At 45.9% G+C, this 24036-nt stretch overlaps 1 protein-coding gene across 2 annotated transcripts in view; it reads right to left on the bottom strand.

Annotated features, from left to right (window-relative positions):
* Positions 1-19466, bottom strand: part of LOC117589957 — a 30394-nt gene extending 10928 nt beyond the window's left edge. For both annotated transcript variants that reach the window (XM_034282268.1, XM_034282259.1), the window contains exons 1-2: positions 18323-19466; positions 1892-2508 (exon numbers count right to left, since the gene is read on the bottom strand). In XM_034282268.1, coding sequence (XP_034138159.1) covers positions 1892-2508; positions 18323-18434 — 729 coding nt within the window. In that variant the 5' untranslated portion in view covers positions 18435-19466. The remainder of the gene's footprint in view (positions 1-1891; positions 2509-18322) is intronic.
* Positions 19467-24036: the final 4570 nt, after the last annotated feature.

Below are 24036 nucleotides of genomic sequence, written 5' to 3'. Positions count from 1 at the left end.
GGCCATAATATAGACAAAGAGAAGGGACGTTTCCTTCCACACTTTTTACCCTCATAAAAGGCAACCAGTGTGAAATGATGGCACAACTGTAAGGAACAATTGCAGCAAAATGCCGAAACAAAGGCGCGCTCAAGGAAGCAATTCATTTATTTAATGTTTCCTGCATTTTATTGTCGCCACACAGAAATTTACGACAAACGCCAGCAGAATGGGGACGCGTAAATGTTTAGTGTGTTTTCGTTGAGCAGGAAAAGAGGGGCCTAAGGAAAGGTGAGGCCAAGAAAAAGGGCCTGGGATTCCCTGCTTTCACTTGCAGGCAGATAAAAAGGCGGGGCCTTGAAGCAGATATTTCTATGGCGATTTCTTCCTACACTGCAGTGCAGTGGCAGCGAGTGGTTTGGTTTTTTCGAGTGGCACAAATGGAAACATGGAAAACATGGCCCATGCCGATGATGCTTTAGGTGTGTACTTCCTGCCCACTGAACCCGTTCTGCACTTTTACTTGTATTCCACACAATGCCATTGACATTTACATGGGGTGCAGAGGGGAAGTAATGAAATGAAAATGCTCTTTAATGTAGTCTGAGACTGTTGCATATTTGTCGACTTTCCATTGTAAACTGCACCGAAAATCCCGCCAGTGCAGTCAGTGCAAGTGCAATCACTCGGACTGAGAGGCCAGGCACCTCCTGCTCGTATTTGCTGCCAACTGGTAGGCCTGGAATATAATTTTCATAATACAAATTGCTTACTTATGTGTATTGTGTGTGCTTGGGCTGAGCCGTAAGCTCTGGCATCCACACTTGAGCACGCAGTCGTGCAAAGTGCAAAGTGCCAACTGGCTAACCAACTGTGCATGTACAGTAGAGACAGCCTAGAAGGGCTTAAGTGCTGATTAACTTCCGCACCGCACACTTGAAGGCCCAATTATGAAATCGTCAATTTGAACCAGACACACACACACACACACACATCAGAATTTCCCAAACACTCAGGCACTCAAACGCCCAAACACGCACAAGAGGGTGAGAGGATGGACAGTCTAATCGTGTCCAGCACTTGATGGGAGTGGCACAAAATATCTACAAAAGCCAACACGAAGACAGAGAGAGAGAGAGAGAGAGAGAGAGATTCATGGGTCGGCTTATACAAATACAGGAGACGTGACGCACACCATGGCGTATGAGTAATAACTCTAGACAAGCGGAAAATTAATACCACTTGAGGCCGAGGAGGCCCTGCCATATGAATGCCTTCAGTGTGCTCACCAATCTCCCAGGAGATGGAGGAGGAGCAGCAGCATGAGGATGAGATCTCCCAAAAGGTGTAATTTGTTGTGTTGTGCTGGTGTTGCCTGCCCCTGCCCCTGCATGTGTGTTTCGCCTGCCTAATGACCGTCTCAAGTCATACTGCCCCACAGCCGAGAGTGTGCAATGAAATCTCTGTGTTTAGTGCCGAATTAGTTTCGCCGGAAGCTGGAGTACGCTTGATAAATAATTCTTTAATGAAAGCTGCTTCAGATCAGAGTATTAAAGTAATCGCCAGAGTACGGCCGCCCATCTAGTGACTCATTCATCTTCCATCAATTCACATTTATTGCGTTTCCATTTCAATTAACGGACGAAAGTCAAACGCTTCCGCGCCGAAAGGAGGTGCTAAGTAAACAGGAATAAAAGTATCACCATCATCATCTTCATCATCATCAACGCCATCGTCATCGTCAGCGCTCCAGCAACACAGATAAAGTCAAACAAGGCCACAGCAGTGATGGATTCATTTTTGATAAAATATTAAAACAATACGAGGACGCAGCAGAGTATCAAGAACTTCATAAGGAAAATAGTGTGGAGAAGGAGGAGGAGGAGGAGGACTAAAGGTAGCGTTTACTTACCACGCCCTCTCCAATATGGTGCACGGTGCAGGGCACATGGGCGGTGGCGCCAATCTGCGTCGTCACCACCGTTGAGTTCTCGGTGCCGAAATACATGGGCGAGCCGAACACACTTTCCACACCATCGATGCTGTGCGTTGCCTCCAGATGGTTCTCCACCGGCTCCGATCTGTGCCCGGCCATGGGTATTGGATATGGCCCGGCCGTATCTTTGGCCTGTATCCGGGAGTGCTGCTGTGGGTGCGGCTGTAGGGGCTGCTGCTGCTGGTTCTGACTGTGGCGCTTGTCATCGATCAAGTTGGTCGAATCGAAGCTTGTTATGCTGCTCCCACTGGCTGCGGGTCCCTGGGCATAGGGCTGCGGCACGGGCACTGGCTCCGGATCCGGATCCGCTTCCCCCTCATAGTCTGAACCAGCGTACGAGGAGGGCTGGGGAGCCGTGAGGGCCGCTGCTGCGGCCGATGCCGGTGACATAATTAAATTTTGATTTATATGCCTCTGTGATGACTGTGTGCTATGTCCACTTCTGGCTGCCGACGCTGTGCTCTGCGGCGCCATTGTGGAAGCGGCTCCTGTCCCATCCGTTGTGGTAGCTGCTGCTGCTGCTGCCGTGCGGTCTGTACGGGAGAAGAAGAGGGGAAGAATGACATTTTAAAATGTGTTAATATATTCGTAGCTGGTGTCCGTCCGCGGCGGGTTGGCCAAAATAATAACAGAAACAGCATGAAGTCAATTCATTTGGATTAACAGACAGGCGCCGCTCTGCGTATACGCAATATTTTTCCAAAACATTTCCATTCGGAGAGAAAGACAGGGGGCTAATTAAAGTCAAAGTCGTTTTGGTTTCATTTCTGGGAAATATTTTAGGGGAAAGTCAAAGGAAAACGATAGGCACAGTGTATTCTGGCATTAACCAAACATATTTCGCACGGAAACCAAATGGCATATTGATTGTTCTCATATTTTTGTTTGCATTTTGCACACTACTCTTTTGGGTGCAGTTTGAGACGCTGTTCTTGAAGCTATTCTTGTTTGAATGTTTAATGTCACCATGAGGAATTGTTTTGTTTATTGCGTGCCATTGCAATTGAGGTAATATAATGCACTGCAACGAGAATCATTTGGAAGTCAGTCTGTTATGGTTTTGGTAAGCCACACCCACACCAAGACACAGTCAAAGAGCAACAGAACCACGTTGAAGAAGGTTTCTTGCTTTGGCATTTTTGATTGTGTGTGTGTGTGTTTGTGTGTTTTGTTGTGCCAACAAAATAATATTTCACAATTAACGATAATTGCTTCTATGGGGGAAATGGGGAGAATGGGGAGATGCGAAATGTCAATTAACTTGAATTTTCCAGCCTGCAAATTGAATAATGGCATTGCATTTGGTTTCTAATTGAAAATTTTGCACTGATGTGGATTCCCTGGCCACAGAATGAGGCGAAAATGTTTAGTTTTCATCTGGAGTCCTGGGGGGGCTGGGCTTGTGTGTCTGGCTGTACAGCCTTACAATAATGTAAAATTAATTATATTGGCATTTCGAGCACGATGCGATGTCTTTTGTGACGGCACTTAATTAGCACGTTTGCTTGGATTCCATGAAGCTCCACAATGATTTGTGAGGCTCTCAATCTTCATTGGCAGGTGCTTGTCCCAGGGGGATCGGATAACAATTTGGCCACTCAGCCGGTATGTGGCATTGCCGAACAATCGGGTCAATCAATGCAACATCTTGCGTTTGATACCTAGCAGTTTCCTTTCCCAATTTGTTGTCGTTGTTGTTGGCAGTCTCAGCAATTGTTAGTTGGGCTGTCACTTGTCTAGCCACAGCAATTTTGCCACCTGCAGCCCTGCAAGGATTCAGCTTCACAGTTTGTTGTCTCTACTCAGAGGTGCAGGTCAGCGCTGCCAGAATGGCTACTCCAGATCGTGCCATTTCCATGATTATGCACTAAAATTCCCATTTAAAGATCTTAGATCTTACAATCTTTTAGCTTAAAATTAAATGAATCCTTTGAATTCCTCAAATTGTGTGCAGCAGCATGTTTCGAGGTTACGGACTTAATGCCAAATTGTGCAAGTACTCGGACTCGTTGCTGCTGCAGCTCCTCATTGGCAAGCAGAACTTGGCCAGAACTGAATCGTGGCATTTTCGTCACGTTCGCACGTGACGGACGGCAAGGCGACATGCCAAGCTCTGCTCACTTCTGGGGTTCCTCTTGCTGCTTTACGTACATACACGTAAACGTAATCGTAATGGTCGCTGGTAGACCACAAAACAGCTTCTGAACAGTTCGTAGTTGCTGCAGTTGCTGCTGCTACTCCTGTTGCTCCTTCACCGCACCTCTTGCTCCTCGCTCTCTCTCCCTTGTTCCTGCAAGTGCAAATTTGCATTCTTCCGATGGTTTGTGCGACTTTGTAATTGAATTTTTCACGGCACCATTGCAGAATCACTTCCCGGATCTATGTCCCCAGCTCTGCATTTGCAACTGCCTCTGCAGTGGCATTGCTCTGTTCCTGTTACGTATTTCTCTTGTTTCCGGCAGCCGTAGTGTTGATGGTGGTGACTGGGATTGGATTTGGAATCGCTCTGCTCTGCACTGCCCTCCATTGTGCAACCTCTGTTATGCGCATTGTCAACACCAAAGACCGAGACCAGAAACGAAACCCAAACGAAAGCCACAAACATGTTGCAGCAGCAGCAGCAATACTACAACTCGTGCATTTTTTTTGTTGCTTTTGTTTCGGGTGATTTTCAACTTTTCGTTTGGCAAAACATTCGCAATTTGTGCGTTCGCTAAACTTTCATGATCCCCCCATTGCCATTCCCATTCCCCTGTCTCTCGCAAATACCAACAGCATTCTTCACCCGCAACCCGCAACCCGAAACCCGTCTGTGTGCGACGACATTTTAATCAAAAGTTGGCTGCATGCTGCGTGATTCCGCTCAGGCACCCAGAGCCAGAGCCAGAGCCAGCTCCAGTCCCAGCCCCTCGCTCTGAGCTAATATCAATGATTCCTCATATGGCTGGTGGCTGTGTTGTGTCATCATCGCTCTGTAGAATACGAGCTGATTCCTATTTATGCTGCATCTGACATCTCGTGGCATGACGTTAATTAAGTTTACTTACACGCAGCTCACACACACAGCTAAAGATGGGGAATATCAACAGAAGGATATGCAGGGAGTCAAGGGTTACAGCAGCTGGGCAAATGAGCAAGCAGCTCCCATAGCAGACACAGTTCTATCAATTTAAATGAACCCGCTGAACACAGCGGGCCCTACTATTCCAGCCCCTTCCACTTTCCACTGACATCCTGTAGAAACGAGGCCAAAATATCCATCTAGCTAATGCATTTGTTGCCAAGTTTGCTCCGTCATCAATTAAATATATTGTTGTAGGAGAATGTACAGCGAATGTGCGGTGGGAAGCGCATTTGGAAATGCCATTATCATAATTATGCCAGCGAGCGACATCCTGTTGGACTCATTAATTTCATTTGATTTCATATGCTATGTAACTCTACGCATTTCTCTAATTAAAATACAAATATATGGCGGCGGGTACACATCCGCTGGCCACGCCCCCCGGCTGCATAATTTATAACGATTGCAGCAACTAAATTTGCGGTCATAGAGGTTCGGGACGGGAATTGTGAAACAAATTCCTTTGGCAAACCTTTCGGCAAAACAATGGCCCATGGCAAAGTTGTAATTAAATGTGGCAGTACCATGCGAAATTGGGCAATAAACGAGGCTGCCAATTCCAGCTTTAAATCCGTATTTTCGAATGCTATTTTTAAGTTAAGTTAAAGCGATTGCCGCCCTCGCCCTGTCCCTGTCCCTGTCCCAACAAGGAATCCTCCTCCCTGACGACTCTTCGGGAAACTTTGGCCCTTGGTTCATTACGAAACTTTGTGCGTTGGACGCTGCTCTGTTTTTATGGCAAATATTGTTTGTTGTGTGTGTTTTCAAAATGTTTGCATTTGACACTTGGCGGTAATTTGTGTGTAAATGCGTCAACTGGAGGCGCTCGGCCAGGAGCCGTGGTCCAGGGAAACTTTTCCACTCCGCAGCCATTTAATTGAAATTCCACAAAATGGCCCCACGCATGCCCTCCGCCTCCAACTCCGCCTCCGCCTCTGCCCTGTCTGTAGCTTTGTGACTCTGCAACCTTACGGGGTCTGCCCTGCCTTGGTGCCTACTTGGGAACTTGTTGTTAATGGGCACTCACGGCAAAAGTTGGTTGTTCGTGGCAAACGGTTCACTTTGCGACGCGACTGTCATAACTTTGATGGCTCCAGCTGGCATATGGATGTAAGGCGGAAGTGTAAAATCAGATAAGTACGACTGCCACCGAATAGTGGTGCGACTATTCCGCCATTTATTTTCCAATAAAGCCCTGGTCCAGGGCGAGGCAATCGTTAATGTCGTGAATCCAGGACCGCACAATGGCACTAACAGAGCCGAGCAGGAGGCGCAACTCGGCGCGGCTCTCTCGTAAAAAGGCATTAAAACCAAAAGTAAAGTGCCTATTTAAGTTGAGTCATAAAATTGGCTTTCTATCTGGCAAAGGGAATGGCAAATGGCTGTCAGAATGGGGATTCCAAGTGTGGAGTGTGCGGAGAGATGGCGCTGCCTGGATACTGGAGAGCGTACTGCGCGAGGCATTCTAATTTTGTTTATTTTATTTCAATTCGTGTCTAAGTGTTCAACTTTGGGTCTTTGTGCGGAGACAATATGCATGGCTTCTGCTCCGTCTCCCATCTCTTATAGCCTTAAATTCCCAAAGAATTCTCAACAACTTTTAAATAGTCGAAGAAGCCGGAGTATCCCGGAAAAGAATAAGCCAACTTTTAGCTAATTGGAGGGTGGATGGGTGAAGTGGGGAGAGATGTCGATGTCCATGTCGTGAATCACTCAAAAATGTTCATTTTTAGATGAGATAAGATGAGAGTATCATTATCCGACGACACTGATTTCGGGCCAATAAATTATGCCCGCGAATGGGGGCGGCGGCGTCACAGAGGACTCATAAATTATGGCTGCAAAATAAATACGAATGCGAGGTACACAAAAAATATGTTTCAGCGGGCTTCGTTATGGCATCCTCGAAGTCCTCGAGCCCCGTCGAGTGCGCAAAGTGAAATCAAACGGAATGGCGGTGGCAAACGGCAAGGAATTCATACAAAATTCCATAAGTTGAGTGCGTGAGTGAGTCTGAGTGTGTGTGTGTGTGGGTGAGTGGGGTAGTCCTGACGACTGTTTTTTCAGCATAATGAAGATTTATTTGTCAGTGGAATTTGCCAAGAACTGCAAGCACGTGTGAACTAGAATAGATATCTGGCCGGAATCCATGGGCCATGGCAAACCTTTCGGCCTCTTGGCCTGGCGAAACGGCATTCAATAAATGTTTAGTATCTGGCAAAGGGGAATGTGGCAACTACATAAAATTAAATTGTCAACTTCCGCAATGTGGAGGCATAAACAGGAACCACTCTCTGGCCCTCTAAGCCTCCCACCGACCACTGACCAAGAACTGGCATCAAAGTGAAAATATTATTAAACGAGAAATACAGAAACGGACGGACAACGGACAACGGACAAAGCAAAATGGAAAGAAATAAAAAGGAAGACAAGAGCGGGAGGGAAAAGGGGGGACAGAGAATGAATGAAGGCAACTTTTTGGCAGTCCACTTATTTCGGGCGACCAGACACACTTGACGTTTTATTTTTTTTATATTTTTTTATACAAAGCAGCGGCGACGACTTGGAGTCCAATATAAACTGCTATGCTCCTGCGCCGGATGTGGCAAATTTGGTGCCACTGAGCAGGACACAACAAGAAAGAAGAGTCGGGGACTGTAGCGGACGGGGCAGAGTGTAATCAAAATCGGAATTCAACTTTGACCAGGATTGTGGTTTACCCTGCAGATTTGCAGAAGCGACCCCAAAGGTGTTTGGGACTAAAAACGTTCGTTTTTTTTAGTTTGTGGTAAATCTAGCATTCCCTTTTGCTATCCTGTAACTCCTGCACGGCATTCCCGGCTTGTCAATGCCATCAGGGTAACTCGTTTCAACGCTACGGACTGAGACCGGGACCCACCTTCGGGGCCGTCGACTCGTCTTGACGTCGTGGCGTCACATCTAATGCCCTTGACGTCGTTCTATTTAAGTTCAATTTATTTGCGGCCAGGCGACTAAGCGAATGCCGTTGATCGATTCCTGTTGTAGAGCAGCACAAGCGTACATCACCATGCCTCACATCCCCCATCCGCATGAAGGTCCCTGGCGTTGACACTCCCGTTGACTTAGCCGAGATTGGGCAAATCTCGGGGCTGCCTTTTATGTTTCAAATGTTTTTCTGTGAACTGTCACATTTGTCCCTTATCCATTTTATGCCGTTGACATTTCTCACTAAGCCCAAATAGAAAATGGGCTTACAGTCGTTTCCTTTATCCGACGGCAAGAGGCTACACTCGGCCGGCCCTTCTGTCTGCTCGCAAAAGATATATTTTAAATGTAAAATATTTACTCGAATTGCTTGTGACCATAAACCCATCAGCAGGACTTTGCTTTCAGGTGGAAACTGATTTGGCAGGTGGCAAATGCCATTCCTTATGGCAATTAAACGGATAGTCCGACCACAAGCTGATTTGTGCACTGGCAAAATGCAGTCAAGTCTTCGTGTTCTTCTCCAAACTGCTCGTTGCAGCCGCAGGGCACTCGATTTAAGTGTTTGACCTCATGTCGGGTTGCTCACTCAGGCATAATTGTTGACAGTGCGGCAAGTGCAAGTGCACAGACATATACGTTTTAGCTAACAACAAGCCAGAAGTTGCAACAAACTTGTATGAAAACCACAGCCATTCGTATACCACAGTATGGATCAAATTGTTTGCTGCTTATCGAATCTAATCTGTTCTTGGAATACACTATCAAAATATGCTCATGAATTATTTACTCCCAGCTGGCAGCTGGCAGCTGGCAGCTTAAAGTCTGCCGTAATGAAAGTCACTTAGTTCTGGTTTTATGTTCAACTTTTCACATATTATTTAAACAAATTGCCCGTAATGCAGGAGCAGGCAAACAGAAACAGAAACAGGCAACTGCACTTTGCATGTTTTTCGACCATTAGGACATGGAAGCAGGAGCATTGCACGAGAAACTAATTGCAGGCAAGGAGACGAAACTTTCTGTGGCTCTGCGCATGAAAAGATGATGATGGGCGCCCATTCAAGTGCAATCTATCCCCACTGCGGGTGCAATCTATTGGCAATTGTTGTGAATGCCACAACACGGAACAACACGAGGAATGCCACATGAGGAAAACATTTTATTTCATTTCATTTCATGCAGCATGAGGAGAAACTTTTGCTCGGTCAGGTTGGCTATTGTTGGGGCAAGGGAAACATCGAAGACCCAACTGAGTGGCGACTTATTCAATTTGTTTTGTTGTGTCTGCTGTTTTTTGTTTGTGCACCATTGCTGTGAGTTGATTGCAGCTGCTTCATCGACTCAAGCAGTGTGTTGTTGCACTTGCAACAACTTAATTAGAGTTTGGGTTTCTCGTTTACGAACTTTATCCGAGCATAAATCCTCACCCTCCCACAGTTCGGCTGCTGCCAATGAGTTATGACTTGTAATGAATGAGTTTTGATGGAAATTATTATCATTTTGCTTCAGGGAAGGAGCATTAATTCTAGGCCAATCGATCAATCGATTTTGGTCCAACAAAATAAGGCCAATTTCGATGGACAGAAAGGGAGGGAGAGAGAGTGAAAGAGAGAGCGCGGACGGGCACAGGAAATTGTCTGGGGAAATCTCTCGCATTTCCCATCCGACTCGACGTGGCTTGGACGAAGACAACATCTGGCCAAGGGTTAACTGAATAAACCCGAAGAAAGTTTTCCACTTTCGTGTTTTTGCTCCAACCCCACCCCGCACCCTCCTGCACTGCGTATATGCAAATGAAAGAGTGGAGCAGCAGGAGGCGGGGTGGTAGAGCTGCAGCTTGGAAAACTGAGAAAATTAATTTCATTTCAAGATTTACTTCTTTGAAATTCTATTTGCGTGGCGGCGCCCACTGCCCCGCCCCACTGCTGCCTTGCCTGCCCCACGGCCATGTACGACAACATTTCGACAAGGGAAAACATTTTCGCTCCCGCTGCCACGGCCGCGTGGCATAAATTTATGAACGGCAAAACATTTCCACATGCTGCTGCTGCTGCCTCTGCTGCTGTCTCAGCTGCTGCTTTTTGGCATGCTGGCAAATCTGTGGCACCAACAGAAAATATTCAATCTATGTGGCACAGACTCTGATTCTGAATTCTGAATACAGTACTTGAGACTCTGTGCTCTGTGTGCTCTCTGTGCTCTGTCCTCTGACTCTGGGACACATTGTTAAAGCAAAGTCAACTGAATAAATGTAAAGTAGGGCGGGCAAATGAGCAAAGATTTTGCCGAGAGTCGCCTTCGAGGGTTGGACACACGACGGTTGTTATGGGTGTTGTGGGTTGGGTTACTCGGTTACAGTATCTAATGACTGAATTTGTTGTCTCAGTCCTTGCTGTCATCATCATGCTTGCCTTGCGACGGGCATCTTGTTCTTGTTGGGTGCCCATTAGTCGTCGCAGTGTGGACGGGTATGCTCATATAGAAGGTAGTTTAGTCCTCTCTAAAGTCTTTTTATACGACATTTGGAATGCATTATCTTCTGCAACTTTTCATTTTTCGGTAACTCACAGTCGCAACAGTTAACCGCGCTCCTGCTGGTCCTTTTACCATATCCTTAGTCAGTACCGCACCCTTCCTCCTCCTCATACCGTCAGCACTGCTCACCCTTGACAGTATCATTAGGCAGTCGCTGGCGGCTCTGGTTCTGGCTCCGACTCCGACTCTGGCTTCAGCTTCAGCTCTGACTCTCTGCTAAGCGTTATCATTTGTCCTTGAGCTGCTTCAACTGTTTGCTGCTGTTTTGTGGAAACGCGTTAGCTGTACCCCAAAAGATTAAAGCCAACAATGGGGCAACCACATCCCAGTGAATATCGCTGCCTCCGTCTTTTGTTTCTTAATTTTTGCTTAGCTGGCAGCCGGCAAAATGTTATCTTTGCGCTTGCTACATGTTTATCATTTTGCCGTGCCCCCTGCTGCCACTGCCAACTCGAGTGAAATTTAAGCAGCCGAGTCATAAATTATACTTGTAGCCACGCCACTCCACGCCACTCCACTCGCCGCCCCGAGTCTCAAATATTTGCATACTTCTGCGGGAACATGTTTCAATACGTTCCAGTCCATAATCACAGATCGCTGGCGAAAGCCAGCCGCAGAATGGCTTCAATGTTGCGTCACAGCGGCATGGAACACCCACGCACTCCCACCGCTCCACTCCACTGCTCCTCGTACCCATTGACAATAATTTCGACGGCAATTTTCATAAATTAGCCTGCTCCATCTGTGCCCCTCTCCTCTGGTGTGTTGTCTCGCGCTTGCTGCCCTTGAACTGCCTTCCAAAAACTGTCAACTACTTGAAGAGTAATCCAAATGGTTACGCAACAGCAAACTTATTTATACACTGACAAAAATTGTGCCTTCTAACTGGGGAGGGAAAATGCTTTTAAAATGCTGAAAACTCTACGCTTGTGCACATGTGGAAGGTAAAGTGTTTGCCCTGCTCCCCCCCTCACAGCTCAGCTCTGCCTTTGTCACTGAGTTTGCAGAGCTTTAAACTTTAATTTATGTGGTAGGTGGGAGGACTAAAGCTAACTCGAACTGAAGCCAGCGAAAGTGTAAATTATCACGGTAATTAAGTGGGGAGACTTGTACATGGATAGAGCTCCGCGCCTTCGGCCTTGCCCGGTGTACGGTGTACGGTGTACGGGTATTTGGCTTAAGGCCGCTTTGCGTGGCCCATAAATTTATAATTTAATGCAAAAACCACAAAGACCAAACTCGGTTGGAGCCCCAGGCATAGCCACACTTACAGACCCTGCCCCTGAATTCTCAACTTCTAAATCTACAAGCAAAAGTTTAATTTGAATTCGAATTTTGAGAAAAATAATTATCGCGCGTTTGGGTGTGCTCTGGACTAAACACTTAATGGCTTTCCGACATATTTATGAGATTAAGATGAGCAAAAGTTAAGGAAACTATAAATAAAGAATGAAAGGAGGCGAAAGAAGGGAAAGGGAAAGTGATGAAGCAAGTGCTAAATCGTTTTAACTTTTTCTTTGTAGTTTTGCTGCATCGATTTCCATGGCGTTCCTTTGAGATTACTCTCGCAGTTTCGGCTGTGCTGATGCTGACCCCCAAATCGTATTGGCCTTGACAACTAAGCGACCCGAATGTCCGGCAAATTGCCCACTCTCTGACCTCTCTACCACTGCGCCATGTCGCACGTTGTGGTGCTGCGAAATTAATTACCGCATCGGGGCGCGAAAATGGCTGCGCCCCGGATAATGCCTCAAAAGTCATGTCCAACTTTTGTGTGTGTGGGTGTGCGGGGGCGATTCCAACTAAAAAGTTTCTAATTACGACCATGAAACCAGGCTGTCGGAGGCACTGCTATCGTGTTTTACCCTCTGCTGCTGCTTTCTTTTTATGCCCGTTGATGTTTAAGTTTTTAATAACATTTACCGCGGAGCTCCGTGTCCATGTGGCCTGTGCCATGTGCCGAGTTCCAAGCTATGAGGAATCGGCGGGGATGGGAGGCCTGACGGCTGTGGAGGAAGGAGCAGCCTGTGCAGCCTGTCGCTGTGGAGGAAGGAGCGTATGCGGCGGGCATGTTAATACACTACGCAGGCTGGAAGGCAGGCAGGATGGAAGCCCAAGTCGAAGCCGAGGCCGAAGCCATGTAAATTGTAATTACACTTAAAGCCATAATCCAGCTTTATGCCTAAAACTCGCGCCTCCGCCAGCCTGCTAAGCCCCGGCTTGAAGGTTTACCAGCGAAGAGTAATGGAGGGGAGTACAAAGACATTGCTCGCCCTCCCTCTGCCTCTCTCTTTGTCTTGGTTTAAGCAACATTTTTGGTGAATTTAAGTTCTGCTGCAGATAAATATCCATATGGGTTAATTATGTATATAAATTGTGCAATACTCTTCAATAAACATGCGAAAACTTTTCAGCCCAAAGCAGGGGAGAAACACAAAGTTAACAGACGGAAGCCGGGGGGAACTTTCAAGTCTTATTTTCCGCGCGAAGCACAAAGTAGTTCTCTGTGCGGCAATCAGCTGAGAGACTTCCTCCGCTCGATGCACTGACTGTGGGAGTACAAAGCATTTCCCCATATGCCTTTCAACGAAACGAAAAGAAAGGAAAGGAAATGAAAGCCTTTCGCATAATTCCAATTGCGGAATTTAAGGAGCAGCATCACTGAGAGAACTTTATCTTGATGACTGCTGCTGTTTGGGCTGCTCACGCATGTAGATGCTGTGGCTGTGGTTGTGGGGGGGTGGGGTAGGAGTAGGGGTAGGGGTAGAAAGTGGAATAAGGAAACTCCGACGCCATTTTGCTTTGGATATTTGGCGTCAATGTGCTCGTTGGCATTTAAAACGCAGACACTTTGCTCTAGTTGCCTCGACGCGCAATCACTTAGATAATCACACACACACACACAACAATACACATGTATGTGTGTGTGTGAGTGTGTGTATCCTGCTCGTATGCTTGCATATTTTCTGCCAAAAGTTACAATTTTTCTTGGCCCAAAAAACGAGGCGGAGGCAAAGCCGAGCAACAAGACGAAAGTTTTCACTTGAAATTCAAGGAATTGCTTTTGAAAAGTTTCAATTTCTGGCAGTGTGCGCAAGTTGTTAGGCAAATTCGCTTTTTTATGCACAATTTGGAGTTGGAGGTGGAGCTGAAGGCAGGAACTCCGTTCCAACAGATCTGAAAGCCGAAAGCCGAAAGCTTACGTGAAAAACATGCTTTCCGTAATGAAATTGTGTCGGCGGGACAACCTGCCTTAGTGCGACATAAAACACAAAGAAATCCGAGCCGCACTTGAGGCAAATTAATTGTTGAAACAACATTTCTCCGCCACCCAACCACTGCCAGCCCCTCGCTTGCCACTCAGAGTTCAACTTTGCGCAAGTTTCGAGTGCGGCCGCCCGTCCAAGTTGTAATTACATGAGACAGAAGGTCGATCCCCAGCCGCTCTGCCTTGCCACTTGTCAATGTTGCCACTACAAAAAAACAAAAACCGAGAAAAAAACCCGCTTGTTAGCCCAAATTTTGGAGTGCCTGACCACGAACCCGCCGCGGAATGGCCGCGGAATGTGCGAAGATCATAATCAGCCTCTGTCAATGCTCGATGATGGGCAACTTTCCGCACGCAAAAGTTGAAGGTGGTAAAAAACAGCAAAAGGTAAATCAGAAAACCATTTGCATCGACTAAGACTAAGGCTTGGGCTGTTCGGGTTCGGTTTCGGTTTCGGTTTCGGGCTGACTCTCACTTGTCCTTAATAGCTCGCCGTGACTGGTCAGGATTTTGGGGGCAAGAAAGTTATTCCAGCATCCATGAATAGAGAAGGGAGCACAAGGGGAAAAAAAGGGTGAAATGTTGCAAATTGTAAGCTGGCAGACAGCAGGCTGGTGGCAGCCAGGAGGCTGCCACGCATGAGGCTAGTGAGTATCTAAGTGTTCTCGTTGCTCCATGCCATCTATCCACATTCCTTCCACATATGGCACACACACACACACACACAGACACACAGATGTGTCTATGTCTTCACATTTGCCATTGCCAAAAGGCGGCGCCTCCTTTGAATTATGTAAAATTTACGTGCTTTCAGCGCTTAAAGTGCAGCCAACCATGTGTGTGTGTGTGTGTTGCTGTTTGTTTGTTGGTGTGTGTGGGACCATTAGTTTTTGTGCCTGATTATTATGGCTGCCAGAGCCAGCGGCAGCCCTCACAGGCACCCCACGTCCATGTGGTGTTGCATTTGTAGCAGGTGAGCTTTATGGCTATGTTACCGTTGCATTTACCACCACCCAAGCGTGTGTGCCCCTGCATGTTCCGAATTAAATTATGCTTGCCAACGCGCTTTCGGTCTGCCACTGACACTGCCACTGCCCCAGTCCCTGCCTCAGCCCTGGCCATGCCATAACAAACAGGCCTTGACCCGGGTCGGTTGCGCCCGTGTGTGTGTGTGCCTCTCTGCCGTCAGTTTGTACAAAAAACTGTTTGCCGGCAACGAAGACGCATGGGTAAATGCTTCTTGCACCCTATGACTGGCTCCCCCTTTTTCCCGTGCTCGTCAATCATCTTGCGTGATTAACAAATGGATGCATTATCCCTTATGCCGGTGTGAAACTGCATTCGCCTTGTCATTGCCGCCATTGTCAATCGATTGCCCAACCAATTCCTAGATGTAAAAGAGAGGAGACAGAGGTAGTGGAAGATGAGAGAGCAATTACGAAGTAATTTTATTTAATTCCCACGTCAAAGACTAAAAAGCTTTACGTAACAGAATTTGAATAGAAATACGAGAAATTTAGTAGTTGATCAATGGATTAATTGTTGAAGTTAATTGATAAAGGAAGAAAAAATATGAAAACAATAAGAATAAGTATTTAATGAGAGGATTAAGCAATTTGATGAACTAAATGACTGCCATATTGACAGTGTCTATTTATGTCTATTTATGTTGTTCATCCACACATTCATTACTAATTAATTGAAGATACACACCCTCAAAATACACTGACGTAGACACATTTCTGGTCTTTCCTCTGGTGTGTATTTCATGTAACCCAATATGTGGCACTCCCTATCGCCATGGGACACGGAAAAGGTCTTATTTCGATGCGGTGGCAATTAACGAAAGCTTCGCCAGCCTCCCTTCCGGAAAGCCTCCGCAGCGGCCGTCCATACAGTCTCTACGTGCATACGATAGTTAGCCCAATTAAACCGACTTGCCACAAGTGGCCCGCCACCTATCCCCGCTGCCAGCTTCAATCGGTTTAACTTTGTGCCCGACTTTCACAGCAATTTGACAATTTCGAACCCCTGTTCGAAACACCCACATGCACATCCACATCCAAACCCATATCCCAATGCAACTCCTGAATGGCAGACGGGCAGAGCTGCGCTGTTCTGGCCCCGTTATGCTCTACTAACTCTACTAACTGGTGGCTGCTCTGCAACTGCAACTGCTGTCTGTGAGCACGTGGCTTCTACATTGCTGTGTCAGCAGCAGTTCTGCCAGAGCATCAGCTGGGAGCAGGTCAGATTAGAAGGGAAACCGCAACGAGATACTTTGGTTTCGATCTGTCTGATGGAAATGTTTGAAGCATTTTACCAACGGAGAAGCAGAGTCTATTGCTGTTTCGAGGGTTTTAAAACTGACAAAACTGTGAGCTCAAATCTAGACGAGATGGCCTTGGGGGAATATAAATGAAAAGATACCATAAATACATAATTAAAGAAGAGAACTTTCCAAATATTTATTTAAATCTTTGTATCCATTGAGCTGCAGATTTATTTTTGGGAATGCAAGTGGAAAATTTGCTTTTGGGCTACAAGTGTTGGCGCTGCAGGGCGGCCTTCAAATCCCCGAACTCGGCCCACAGACATGCACGCGGGGCATAAATCTATTGATTTATATGAATAATACATATATTTACATACATTTCTGGCATATCCACAGCCGCAGGCATAGACACAGATACGAAGACAGCTACAGCCACAGACGTGATTGTAATACCTACATTCTATATAGTGGATGGCGCTGGCTAAATATTAATGCGCTCTAAATAAAAAGCGGCATGAACAGCCGCATAAATTGTTTTTCCATTTGTGCACTAAGCTCTCAGCATTCTATATTTTTATTTTCTATTTTCATTTTTCCATCACTGGGTTTCCGTTTCTGTTTCTGTTTTGGTTTCTCTTTTTTTCCGTTTTTCTTTTTGTGCATTTTTCATTACAGCATTGACAGTGACAGCGACAGCGACAGCTGGAGTGTGCCCCAAAAGGCATAGCCCAGTGGCGGCAAAACGTGGCATGCAACAATGGATGCGCCAGATCTGCTGCTGCTGCTGCTGCTGGAGCTGCCAGAGCTGCCAGAAGTGTGCTCAGCACTGCCCCTGAGGCGACATGAAGTGTGTGCGTTCATGGCAGGGACGAGCGGAGAGTGAGATGTTTTTTGTATAACGATTTTACAGGCACATCCCTTTCCCTCCCGACCCATACACTTTCGGGGGCACGCACAAAATGTGGCACAGCCAGTGTTCTAGTTTCCACATATTGGTGGCCTGAATGCCACTCGGCCTGGCCTGCCGCTTTCCCTCTCTTTATGCCGCTTATTCGATAGGTTTTCTTCGAATATCCTCTTATGCCTCTAATACCCATTCCCAAAAGGGTATTTCTGACCTCATTACATATTCATACATAAATGTAGTACATGCTAATTTACATATATTTTATTACATTTCCAGAAAAGCTGATTGGTTCTCTTCGACATGCATAGACCAAGGTATGTAACATCCAAATCAATTTAAAATCTTTCCCAAAGCTATTTTAAAATGAAATTGAAAGGGTATTTAGTGTGCGACCCGTACTCACAAATGGATTTTCCTGCAGTTTTTGTATTTGTTTCAATGATTTGGCAACAAAACATTTGGTCTTTTCCCCTCTTGCATTCGCCTTTCCACTACTTGCTTCTTCTCCTTCTTCTCCGTGTATTTTTCCATTGGCGTGGCAATTTCTGGCTTTGTTGATTGCTTGACAAATTGCCAGAAGGCGGGCAAGAGATGGGCAGAAACAAGGGCACGAGACGGGGACAGCCGACAGGAGGGCAGCCCGCTTTCAGTGAGAGTTGTAGACAAGTGTTCTCTTTGTTCTCACGGATNTTTATGTTGTTGTTTCTGCTGCTGTTGCTGTGTCAGGCATTGACAGGTGATGCACGATTTCCGCGCGCCACGACCCCACAACGCCAAATCCCAGAACTGTCAATGTGCTCGACAAGGCCAATGAAATGCAACAAATTAACGATTTATCTTCTATAGAGTGCTACAAATTGAACAGTGGTATTTCGATTGAGGGGGGAAAGACAAGCGTTTGTGGACGAAACAGTTTTATTTGGTAGTGACATTCCAATGAAACGGGACTCGCTGTGCTTAATAAAGACTCCAAAACGGGAAAAAAATCAAATCAGAACTGCCACCCCGCTGCTTTTTGTTTATATTAATTGCCATACTATTATAATTATATAAATATAGTATTTAAAATTGACATTATTGCATTGCATTGAGCCGTAAGTTAATTATCCATTCGAGCACGGGGCTCGTGACCGCCCAATAAGCAACCGCACCGAACATTTTATAAGGTCGGATGAATATAAAATGGATTTGTGTGGGAGCATGCGTGTGCATACTTTTTGCACGCAGTGTTTCAGCGTGTGTTGTGGTTGTGTTTGTGTCATATTTACCGCAAATGCCAAATGCCGCAATGCATGCAATAAAAATAAGTGCCGCAGGTTTTTGCATCCTGTCAAGGACACATCCGCTCCTGATGCGATATAATCCACTTGATGATCGCATTTTGCCGCCCTTCTTACTGTTGTTGTTCCTGTCAATGTTGCTGCTTGTGTGGCAGCAACTGTTGATGGCAAATCGGTTTGGTGCACTATGAATATGTTTTGTTGATTTTGTTGCTTTTATTTCTGCTGCCGCTGCCGCTGCTGCTGCCGCTGCTGCTGCTGTCAATTGTTTTGCATTCGTCAATCAATTTATCGAAGCTTTAATATGATTTCTTTTGTCCACTACACTTTTCATTTGGATTTCCATGTTGCATCCTTTGGTCTTAATTAAAATAATTTGATGTTGTTTTGTTTTTTTCTCTCTTACTATTTTCCGACCGGATCTTGCCATGCGTTTTACGTTTGTGTTTGGTTTTCAGCTTAATTAAATGCAGTTTCTGAATTGATTTATGCACATTTTCAATGAATCTCGAATGCAATTAACTTCATAGCTCATTCGGAAACAACTTTTCACTTTTAACATTTAATTGAATCCTTGTGGTTTTTGTTTTCTCGATTTTCTGTTAGTTTCGGCTAGTTATTCTTTCACTGATTTCTCACTCACATTCCACAGTCACTTATGTGAGGCGCCAGGCCTGCGGCCACACACGGGAACATTCTTGGCATTCATAATTCATTCCGGAAGCGGAATTCACGCACAGTCCATTTAAGGTGCACTGGCACGTCGCGTCACGACATGTTATCGGATCGTAATACGTTACAGATCGCGCAAAAGCAACTCAGATCAAATCGATGACCGAACACCGAGTGGAAGCGAACCAAACCCGTTGCCGCTGTGGTCAGAATTTAACTGAAAAACGCGCTGGTGCCGAAAGGAGAATATGACCAGAGCAGTGCCCCGTAAGTGGCAGACCAAGACTCAAGCCGACGTCGGCGTTGGCAGTGAGCTTCCTCAGCGATGTCTTTTCCTTGTCGCTCTTTCGTGTCTTTTGTTGCTGCTGTCGGTTCATATACTTTCTGCACCCAGTGTGGTGGAGAGTGCTTCTGCTGCTCTGAATCTGCTGCTTGGACAGTGCCTGTCTGTTTACTTTAAGCTTTCGCACGCGACTGAAGCAACGATGGAGGACATGCCGCTGAACAGGCGACAGGCAGCGGCAGGCAGTGGCAGCAGCAGCGCAGTCTTCACGGAACGCTTCGTGCAACGCTCTCAGTAGCTCTCAGTCCCTCTTTATGCGCTCTTTATAGCATTTTATGGCATCTGCCTACCGGGAGTTTGGTCCATGGAGAGGAAAGGGTTTCGTTTCCCTATTTTTAGGCACTCAAACTAATGGAGTTTATGCTAAATGTCTAAGCCAGAAGGACCCTAAAAGTGTGCATATTACATTTAAATCTGTTTTATCTGTGAACCCAGATTAAGTATATTTAGTTTGCAGTATTGATTCGATGAAATTACCTAAAATATTAACCAAAAACCCAAATCCGCATTCTACCAAGGTTATGTGCATCATTTTGAAGGCCAATGGCTTTGAAATTAAATTTCAGACTGCAATATTCGACGCGGATATCTTCCATATTGAATGAACTTAGTACGCAAACTAAAACTTGAACTCTTGCCTGGCACGCTGTTGGTCGTCGTCGGTCAACAGCTGTTACAGATTTTATAGCAAACATTTTTCCCCAGCAAAGCATCAACTTGTTCCGGCTCTTGCTCTCCTTCAGCGCGCACCTTCTGCTTGTGCGCCAAACGTGTCGTCGCTCTCTCAGGCTGCGCTGCTCTCTCGATTCTCTCCTCACAGCCGAACGATGAGCGTCGAAGCACGCTGGGGCTTCGTTTGGTGCCGAGCAACGTCCCTGGCGACTGCAAACAAACGCCAGAAAACGGCTTCAATTTGGGTTATTGTGCTGAAATTAGTTGGGGGCTGCGTACCGTGCCCTCTCAGCTGATAACTTTCCCTTTCATATGCAGCACTCGCTCCACCGCTCCACCGCGCCACCAGCATAGCTGCAGCAGGTTTAGGGCGTGCGGACAATGCCTAGCATACTTTCGGGCTAGCCAAACATTCGAGAGCTCAGCTCTCGTCTGCCCACCTCCCCCTTTAGAGGAATATTTCGAACCAATTCAGCTTGACCTCACCAGAAATTGTTGGGGTAGGACTTCACTTAAGGGCCTTCGAGGGCTTAAGTTGCGTTTGGAACTCTACAAATCTGCGTATCCAAACATCAGGCAATGTAAACTTGCCCATCAAACATTTATCCAACGTAATGCCCCCGATACTTTTCCCTATTTTTCCACAATTTGTCTCATCCAATTCAGGATATGTGAATAAATTGCCAGCAATTTCTGTTGCTGGGTAGCATATAAAAAGTTACACTTGCGAAGGCCCTTACTTTTATGTACCCGCAGCGGCAGCAGCGGCAGCGGCAGCAGCAGCCGCAGATTGCTCCGGCTTTCATTATCTAAAAACAGGAAAATCACAGACAATCAGTTAGCGCTGCTCGAGCAAATAAACTCGTCAAGAACCAACAGAGGAACGACCAACAAACAAAAGAAAAAAGGGAAAGTGAAGGGCAAGATGTAGATAAAGAAGCAGCAGAGCAGCCGCTGCAGAGGGAGAATCCCAGACCAGACAGACCAACAGACCAACAGACAGACGGACGGACGAGACAACTTTTCTTTCTCTGCTTTTTCGGCAAGGTCTCCTCTCCGCTTCTCGAAGTAAACTCCGACAAAAAAGTTTGTCCTGGAGTTGGACCTGCCGTTTGCCAGTTCCAGTTTGCAGTCAATGGTGCGTCATTATTTTCATTTATTGGCACAATCAGTCAACGTTTTATTTCCGGAATGTAATTAGGTAAACTGCCAAAGACAAACACATCCACACACACACACAAGCGAGCACACGCACTCAGGCACAAACTGGCAGGAAATACGCTGACAGATGCAGATCGGCATGCCAGTGTGCGAGTGTCCTTTATTGGCCATGTGGGGAGAAGCAGTCGACAGGCAGACATGAGAGAGCATGTAAGGGTCGCTCCTCAGAGGGTGCATTCGACTGGCTGTCAGTGGGGTAAGCTCTCCTCGACGCATGGAAAAATGTTTCCACAGCTTAAGATGAACTCAAGCTCAAGATTTACTCAAATGCTTTAAAGAAAAGAGGATGAAAGAGCGATGAAATGGGAGAAAATTTAATGAACTTTTGGCTAATATTTGTACATTTAACGTTAGATATTTCTCATCATTTCTATTACAAAATAGAGCATCATTTGAGTTTTGGAATATCACAGCTAAAAATAATTATCTAAAGCTGTCAACTGAAATGTTTCCCTAAAAGAAAGCAAACTCTTCCAGCATTTTCTCTTTCTACCGTTGACCTTTGATGGAAAATTCCGTTTTTCAGATGCTGTAAAATGAATTAAAGAAAAATTGACGGACAGAGTAAGGGAACAATAAAAGGACTTAACAAGGAAACACATCTCAGCCAAGTGGAAGCATTTGAAACAAGCTGCAGCCAAGTGCTAACGAAATACCAAAAATTGCCTGCTTGCGTCTTCCAAGCTGGTAGCTGTAGCTGTAGCTGTAGCTGTAGCTGTAGCTGTAGCTTTAGCCGCCGCCTGTTCTGCAGGTGTGTAAGTGAAACGCCTGCACACCACTGAAAATGGTAAAGTTTGCGCAAAAAGATGAATTGCTGGCAGAAGAACAGCACAAAATGCCGAAGCTCCCCAGACTCAGACCCCAGTCTGAGTGAAGCGAAGCGTTCCAGATAGAATTTGAGCGCAGTACATTTTTCAATCGACTCGCTAATAAAGGCAATAAATATTCGATTCGCTTTCGCTTGGCTCCACGCTTTCCCCGCTTTTCCCAGTTCCCTTCAAATTTCCACTCGATTCCCCGCGTTTCGTTTCGATTCGATTCGTTTCATCCTGCTACGTCGATTGAAGTGTTTGCCTTCTGCGAGTTTATATATTGTACGATTACTAGATATAGTTTTTTTTATTCTTTATTTTTTTTTGTATTATGCCTGATAATATCTAGAATCCTGACATTCCCTACATCTATTGCCATCTTCGCTTAACACGCTTTTCTTTCGCTCGCTCGCTCGCTCGCTCGTTCACTCTCTCTACTTTCTTTCATTATTTTTTCTTTTCAACTCTCCTACAGCATTGTGTTGTTGTTTTCGTTATTTTCCTTCCTTGTTAGACACTGCGACAGGAAAAATTTCATTTCGTTTCGCTGCATTTCACGTTAAATTCAATTTAACTGGCGCTGGTATTTCTCACTTGTTTCCACCTTGTCCATTCACTTTTCCACTGCCATCCCATCCCGTGGAGCATCTCCCCGTAGCATTATTCACAATTTTCACTACTATTTTGCTCTCAATCCTCCGTCGGCCTTCCCCCTCTTCTTTGTTCGTTGTTCTTTCGTTGTTTTTCAGTAAATAAAAGAAGCGCAGCAAAGCAGAAATGAAGAAATTCTTCAAAATGGAAATGTGTCACACAATGGGATTTTGGTCAGGCCAAAACGGACTACTCCTAGAGCCATTCTTTTGATAGTGGGTTCCGGGGTTCGTGTTCGGTGTCGGGGTCGGCGTCGAGTCAGTTCGGGTTGAGTTCCCCTGAAAGTGTGTTAAGCGCATAAATGATACACACAGTTACACGTCAGAGACACACGCACACCACAGAGACGACCATGCTGGGAGTCGAATAAAATTGCATGATTCTCTCTCCCACTATAGCTACGGCCATGGCTTTGACTAAATTGCTGACGTTGACGAACTGGCAATAGTTTTACTTCCTACTTCCCCATAGCTCCTCCCTCCAACTCATTTTCATTTTTCAGCCGTTTTTCCATGCAAAGGGGAGTGGGTAGGAAAAGAAAAGTATAGCGGGCCGCTCTCCACTTAACCAAATTGAATATGGAAATGGATTTTTATTGCAATTTTTGTTGTTTTTTCTTCTTTTGATTCGTTCGTTTCGACTTGGGAACAGGCGAACATTGTGGCAGATTAGATTATCGCCCAACAGTTGGCATCATCGATTTTTGCAGCAGAAGCACTCGCCCCGGGGAGAAGTTCCCGGTTCTCGGCGAACTTTTTGGTGGCAAAGTTTATTGAAATATTTAGCGGGAACTTAAGTAATAAGTTGCCGAATCAGTACGCAAAAGATTAAAGTCCAATAAAACAGTGGCTGGCGCATAAAGAGGGGTCACTGCACACCAGAGGGGAGAGTATTTCAAAGGCAAAGTAAACCAGAAACCGCCGGGCAAAAATTGGGCTTTCATTTGCAATTACGGGGCAAAAGTTTGCCACGTCTTCGGTTTGGTTTGGTTTGGTTTCCATTCCGTTTCAGTTTCAGTTCAGGTACGGCTGGCTAGTAATGGGCTTTTAAGCTCGCTGAGCCGAAAATTACAATTCTCCTCCATTCCCTTGCTGTGGGGAGAAGATAGCTCTTCGACGATGACAGGTCCATTGAGGGGCTTCATACAACAATACCCCATGCAGAGGCATAAATGTGAGCCTTGTGAGCCTGTCCTCTCCCATTGATTGTTTCTGCAGGCTGCAGATGCTTCCCCGTAATTCCTGATGGAGATGCGATGGCATATGGCGAGTCGTTAATTATTTTTGCACAATAAGCAAGCCGCGAGTACAGGGCCTGAAACGAGCTGCCAA

Source organism: Drosophila guanche, unplaced genomic scaffold (genome assembly GCF_900245975.1).
Source record: "Drosophila guanche unplaced genomic scaffold, DGUA_6, whole genome shotgun sequence".
Lineage (NCBI taxonomy): Eukaryota > Metazoa > Arthropoda > Insecta > Diptera > Drosophilidae > Drosophila > Drosophila guanche.
The sequence above is the reverse complement of the archived record's forward strand: the minus strand, read 5'-3'. Positions and strand labels throughout refer to the sequence as shown.